Raw genomic sequence first — 6346 nt, forward strand, 5'->3', positions numbered from 1 at the left:
AGCTAGATCTTTGCCAGGCCCGGAGTGCTTCACCACCGGGGCACTCTCAGCAGAAACACCCTCTTTGTAGAGAAATGGAGAGAAGAGGCAATCACAAAACGACAGGTGGAGACTGCCAACACACAAACAGTAACCCAAAAGTACTTCAGACTGCCGCTCAGTCATGGGGTTTGGAAGGCATTTGCAGTTCTCCACACAGTGCTCTGTATTACACCTTGGTAGTTTAGACTTGGCTCTGCAGATGAATTACCAGCCTGGCTAAGAGCTCCAGCTGCACTGTGCCTCACCACTACGACCTTGTCAGGCCTGGATGTTGGCTCACACACACTGGAACTGGACTGACCCAAAAACCACAACCTGGGCTCTGCAGCACCGATGATCCAAGTGAGTTCAGGTGGAAACACATTTCTGAGCCATGCTCCTTTCTCCAAGACTATACGTCCCAGTCAGAGACAAACTCAAACAGGCTGTGCAAACACCCCAGGAAGTCCATCCTATGAATACATCAAGCACTTCTGACTGTTTTAATTGTGGTAACTCACCTCTCCTTTCCTGAGCCATAGAAAAGAGCCAGAATGGCTGCTACAGTGAGTAGAAGCTACTAATTTGTTGTAGAAGTTGGAAATGTAATTATAGATGGTAATATGAAAAAAAAAATCACCTGAGATTTCCTGCACAAGGTCAATGGAACACAAACAAAACACTCCCAACAGAGCTGACTGAAATTCCCCAAGGTTAGGAAGAGACGCAGCACTACAAATGCCATGTCGAATACACGTGAACAGTGATCATGAGAAAAAGATCCCAAAAGGAACAACAGGAAAGTTGTAAAGATCACTTCTGAAAATCAACTCCTGATGCCTCTTATGACCGTGTTTACAAGGGCATGTGTCCCCCATCTCCCTTCCGCAAATGCACAGCTGGATTCCACACACCACACAGGAGAGTCACTGGGCTGCTGGGATCAGTCACACACGACTGAGGGAAACGAAGGCACCCGAAGGAAGGGATTAGACCAAGGGAACCAAACACAGACAAAAACATCCCCTGTGTTGCTTTCACCAGCAAACAGAAATCATATTCATATTCAGCAGCTGCACCTCAGGGCAGCAGTCAGCATGGGCTGAACTGGAAATGTCTGCTGAAATCCCAACAACTGCCTCTGAAAGGTCACATTGTTATAGAGGAATCAGCCTCTAAAGCTTTCTTAACCAAACAGAATTTTATTAAACCAATTGTAGCAAGTGATAAAAGGGCAAACAGCGCTGGGTGACCGAGGGAAGCGCAACAGTTCCCCCACGGCACACACATTCATCCTTTGCATGTCCTTATATATGTTTTCCCCCCACCTCGCCTTCATGGGCTGGGACACTGCGACGAATCGGTCTCTGGTTGGTCAGTTGACAGTGTCCACGCCTCGTCCTTGCTCATCTACCAGCTCCAGATTGGTGAAAAATGTTGCTGGGTGTTCCTGCCTTTGAAGTTTCGCTATTTTGTTGCACCTTCTGAGCGCTGCCCAGGTGTTGGCTTAACCACTTAACTACTATTACAAGGTTCCACAAAACATAATAAAACTTACACAAACAGAGTCATTGCTTATAACAACATGCACAACACAACTGCATCCCACTCAATTTGCTCAACAATAACAATTTTGACCATTACTTATTACAAAGTGACTTTTTGAACCACTAAAGTGTATTTTTAGGCCACTGGAGCCCATTTTTGACCTCTAAAGTGACTTTTTGAGCCTCTAAAGTGACTTTTTAGGCCTCTAAAGCCCCTTTTTGGCCACTAAAGTGACTTTTTGGGCCACTAAAGCCCCTTTTTTGACCACTCAAGCCCCTTTTTGAGCCAATAAATCCCCTTCTTGACCTCTAAAGTGACTTTTTCGGCCTCTAATGCCCTTTTTTAGGCCTCTAAAGTGACTTTTTGAGCCACTAAAGTGCCTTTTTAGGCCATTAAAGTTGATTTTTGAGGACTAAAGTGACTTTTTGGCCTCTAGAGCCCCTTTTTGGGCCCCTAAAGCCCCTTTTTATCCCCGTCTGTGTGTCCCCTTGCCAGGTGACCCCGAGCTGGACGCCAAGGGCTGCGTGCTGACGGCCGAGTTCCCTGCCCTGCGCGTCGTCTGCGTCTACGTGCCCAACTCCAGGCGAGGCCTGGGCCAACTGAGCTTCCGGCAGGCCTGGGACGAGCGCTTCCGCTCCTTCGTGTCCCAGCTGGACCGGTCCAAACCGGTTGCCAGCGACCTCAACTAAAGTGACTTTTTGGGCCACTAACATGACTTTTTGGGCCAAAAAGTGACTTTTTAGGCCTCTGGAGCTCCTTTTTGACCTCTAAAGTCACTTTTTAGGTACAAAAGTGACTTTTTAGGATTCTAAAGTCCATTTTTGAGCTACTAAAGTGACTTTTTAGGCCTCTAGAGCCCGTTTTTGACCTCTAAAGTCACTTTTTAGGTACAAAAGTGACTTTTTAGGATTCTAAAGTCCATTTTTGAGCTACTAAAGTGACTTTTTAGGCCTCTAGAGCCCGTTTTTGACCTCTAAAGTGACTTTTTAGGTACAAAAGTGACTTTTTAGGCCTCTAAAGTCCATTTTTGAGCTACTAAAGTTACTTTTTGGTTACAAAAGTGACTTTTTAGGCCTCTAAAGGCCCTTTTTAGCTACTAAAATGATTTTTTGGCAACTAAAGTGACTTTTTGGGCCACTAAAACGACTTTTTCGGCCAAAATGTGACTTTTTAGGCCTCTAGAGCCCCTTTTTAGGCCTCTAAAGTGACTTTTTAGGTACAAAAGTGACTTTTTAGGCCTCTAAAGCCTCTTTTTGATCCAATAAATCCCCTTTTTAGGTACAAAAGTGACTTTTTAGGCCTCTAAAGCCCCTTTTTGGGCCTATAAAGCCCCTTTTTAGGTACAAAAGTGACTTTTTAGGATTCTAAAGTCCATTTTTGGGCCACTAAAGTGACTTTTTGGCTACTAAAGTGACTTTTTAGGCCTCTAAAGCCCCTTTTTGCCCTCTAAAGTGACTTTTTAGGTACAAAAGTGACTTTTTAGGCCTCTAAATCCCCTTTTTGAGCTACTAAAGTGACTTTTGGCTACGAAAGTGACTTTTTAGGCCTCTAAAGCTCCTTTTTGGCCACTAAAGTGACTTTTTGGGCCAAAAAGTGACTTTTTAGGCCTCTAGAGCCTCTTTTTGGCCACTAAAGTGACTTTTTGGGCCACTAAAATGACTTTTTGGGCCAAAAAGTGACTTTTTAGGCCTCTAGAGCCTCTTTTTTAGGCCTCTCAAGTGATTTTTTGGGCCTCTAAAATGACTTTTTGGCTACTAAAGTGACTTTTTAGACCTCTAAAGCCCCTTTTTGAGCTACTAAAGTCCCTTTTTGGCTTCGAAAGTGACTTTTTAGGCCCTCTAAAGCCCCTTTTTGAGCTACTAAAGTCCCTTTTTGTCTACGAAAGTGACTTTTTAGGCCTCTAAAGCCCCTTTTTAGTCCTCTAAAGTGATTTTTTGGGCCACTAAACTGCCTTTTTGGCCTCTAAAGTGACTTTTTAGGCCATTAAAGCCCCTTTTTGGCCACTAAAGTGACTTTTTGGGCAACTAAAATGACTTTTTGGGCCTCTAAAGCCCCTTTTTGGGCCACTCAATCCTCTTTTTTGGGCCACAAAGTGAATTTTTAGGCCTCTAAATCCCCTTTTTGGCCACTAAAGCGACCTTCTGTGCCACTCAAGCCCGTTTTTATCCCCCCCTGTGTGTCCCCCCAGCAGGTGACCCCGAGCTGGACGTCGAGGGCCGCGTGCTGATGGCCGAGTTCCCTGCCCTGCGCGTCGTCTGCGTCTACGTGCCCAACTCTGGGCGAGGCCCGGGCCGCCTCAGCTTCTGGCAGGCCTGGGACGAGTGCTTCCACTCCTTTGTGTCCCAGCTGGACCGGTCCAAACCGGTCGCCATCTGCGGCGACCTCAACGTCGCCCACCAGCCCTTGGACCTGATGAACTCGTCGGGGAACAAGAGGAGCCCCGGGTTCACGCGGGAGGAGAGGGAGGCGTTTGGGGAGCTGCTGGGGGCGGGCTTCCTCGACAGCTTCCGGGTGTTTAACCCCTCGCTGCCCAACGCCTTCACCTTCTGGACCTACCTGAGTGGGGCCAGGGCCAGGAACGTGGGCTGGAGGCTGGATTACTGCCTGTGGTCCCAGAGGGGCAGGAAGGATCTGTGCGACAGCAGGATCGAGAAGCGGGCCCAGGGCAGCGACCACTGTCCCATGGGGATCTACCTGGCGCTGGAGGGGGCAGGCTGAGGGGCAAAAATGGGGCGGGAATGGGGCAAAAATGGGTCAAAATGGAGGGAAATGGGGGGAAATGGGGCAGAAATGGGGCAAAATGGGGTGGAAATGGGGCAGAAATGGGGCAAAATGGGGGGAAATGGCTCAAAAATGGCTGAAAATGGGATAACATTGGAGGATAATGGAATAAATGGGTCAAAAATAGGTCAAAATGGGTAAAAAATGGGACAAAAATGGGTCAAAATGGAGGGAAATGGGGCAAAAATGGGTCAAAAATGGGGGGAAATGGGGGAAATGAATGGAAATGGGGGGAAATGGGTCAAAATTGGGGGAAAATGGGGGAAATGGGGCAAAAATGGGTCAAAATGGGGGGAAATGGGTCGAAAATGGGTAAAAATGGCTGAAAATGGGAAATGGGGCAAAAATGGAGGGAAATGGGGCAAAAATGGGTCAAAAATGGGTCAAAATGGGGGGAAATGGGGCAAAAATGGGTAAAAAATGGCTGAAAATGGCGGAAATGGGTTGAAATGGGTCAAAAATGGCTGAAAATGAGATAAAATTGGAGGATAATGCAATAAATGGGTTAAAATAGGTAAAAAATGGGGGAAATCGAATAAATGGGGTCAAAATGGGTGAAAAATGGGGTCAAAATGGGTAAAAAATGGGGAGAAATGGGTCAAAATGGGTAAAAAATGGCTGAAAGTGGGCTGAAATTGGGGGTTAATGGAATAAATGGGGTAAAAAATGGGTCAAAATGGGTAAAAATGGGTCAAAAATGGCTGAAAGTGGGATAAAATTGGGGGTTAATGGAATAAATGGGGTAAAAAATGGGTCAAAATGGGTAAAAAATGGCTGAAAGTGGGATAAAATTGGGGGATAATGTAATAAATGGGTCAAAATGGGTAAGAAATGGGGCAAAATGGGTCAAAATGGGTAAGAAATGGGGCAAAATGGGTAAAAAATGGCTGAAAGTGGGATAAAATTTGGGGTTAATGGAATAAATGGGGTAAAAAATGGGTCAAAATTGGTCAAAAATCGGTCAAAAATGGCTGAAAATGAGATAAAATTGGAAGATAATGGAATAAATGGAGTAAAAATGGGGGGAAATGGGTCAAAAATGGGTCAAAATGGGTAAAAAATGGCTGAAAGTGGGTCAAAATTGGAGGATAATGCAATAAATCGTGTAAAAATCAGTCAAAATGGGTCAAAAATGACTGAAAATGCGTCAAAATGGGGGGAAATGGGTTGAAAATGGGTCAAAAATGGATGAAAATGAGATAAAATTGGAGGATAATGGAATAAATGGGGGAACTGGGTCAAATCTGGGTCAAAACCGGGTCAAAATGGGTCAGAAATGGCTCAAAATGGAGAAAATGGGTCACACTTGGTCAAAGATGGGTCAAAAATGGGGGGAAATGGGTCAAAATTGGTCAAAGATGGGTCAAAAATGGTCAAAAATGGTTCAAAATGGGTAAAAAATTGGGATAATGGAATAAATGGGTCAAAATGGGTCAGAAATGGTTCAAAATTGGTCAAAGAAGGGTCAAAAATGGGTCGAAAATGGAGGGAAATGGCTGGCTCCGCTGCGCTGCAGCCTCAGATCCCGACGGCTGGGAAGGGGTTAAATATACCTGGCCTCTCCACAGCTCCCATACGCTGTGGTATAATTTAAGAGGGGGCATGTGTTATTTGAAAGGGAGCTGAGCAATCCAAGTGAGTGGGTATGAAGATAGCTGCCACAGGAAAGCAGCTGCCAATGTGACACTGTGCTGGCTGATAGACTGCGTGGGGACCTACTTACTACTGTAGCTGGGGTCTGCCTTCCTGCTTTCCTGTAGCTCCCATACGCAGTGGTATAACTTAACAGACACATGTATTTTTTCAATGGGAGCTGAGGAGAAAAATGTGGTATTTAAGATACCTCTCACAGGAAAGCAGCTGTAAATATGACACCGTGCTGGCTGATAGACTGCATGGGGACCTACTTACTACTGTAGCTGGGGTCTGCCTTCCTGCTTTCTTGTAGCTCCCATACTCAGTGGCATAACTTAACATACACATGTATTTTTTCAAT

At 45.5% G+C, this 6346-nt stretch overlaps 1 protein-coding gene across 1 annotated transcript; it reads left to right on the top strand.

Moving 5' to 3' along the window:
* Positions 1 to 1358: 1358 nt before the first annotated feature.
* Positions 1359 to 4287, top strand: LOC133629254 (DNA-(apurinic or apyrimidinic site) endonuclease-like). The gene is made up of 3 exons (XM_062019908.1): positions 1359 to 1395; positions 2065 to 2244; positions 3761 to 4287. The coding sequence occupies exons 1-3, from the start codon at positions 1359 to 1361 to the stop codon at positions 4285 to 4287; spliced, it is 744 nt and encodes a 247-aa protein (XP_061875892.1).
* The last annotated feature ends 2059 nt before the right edge of the window (positions 4288 to 6346 follow it).

The sequence above is a fragment of the Colius striatus genome, unplaced genomic scaffold, assembly GCF_028858725.1.
Source record: "Colius striatus isolate bColStr4 unplaced genomic scaffold, bColStr4.1.hap1 scaffold_35, whole genome shotgun sequence".
NCBI lineage: Eukaryota > Metazoa > Chordata > Aves > Coliiformes > Coliidae > Colius > Colius striatus.

Coding starts and splice junctions, on each gene's coding strand:
- LOC133629254 (XM_062019908.1), top strand. CDS start 1,359: ATGGGCTGGGACACTGCGACGAATCGGTCTCTGGTTG. Junction 1,396..2,064: donor GACGAATCGGTCTCTGGTTG/GTCAGTTGACAG, acceptor TCCCCTTGCCAG/GTGACCCCGAGCTGGACGCC. Junction 2,245..3,760: donor CCGGTCCAAACCGGTTGCCA/GCGACCTCAACT, acceptor TCCCCCCAGCAG/GTGACCCCGAGCTGGACGTC.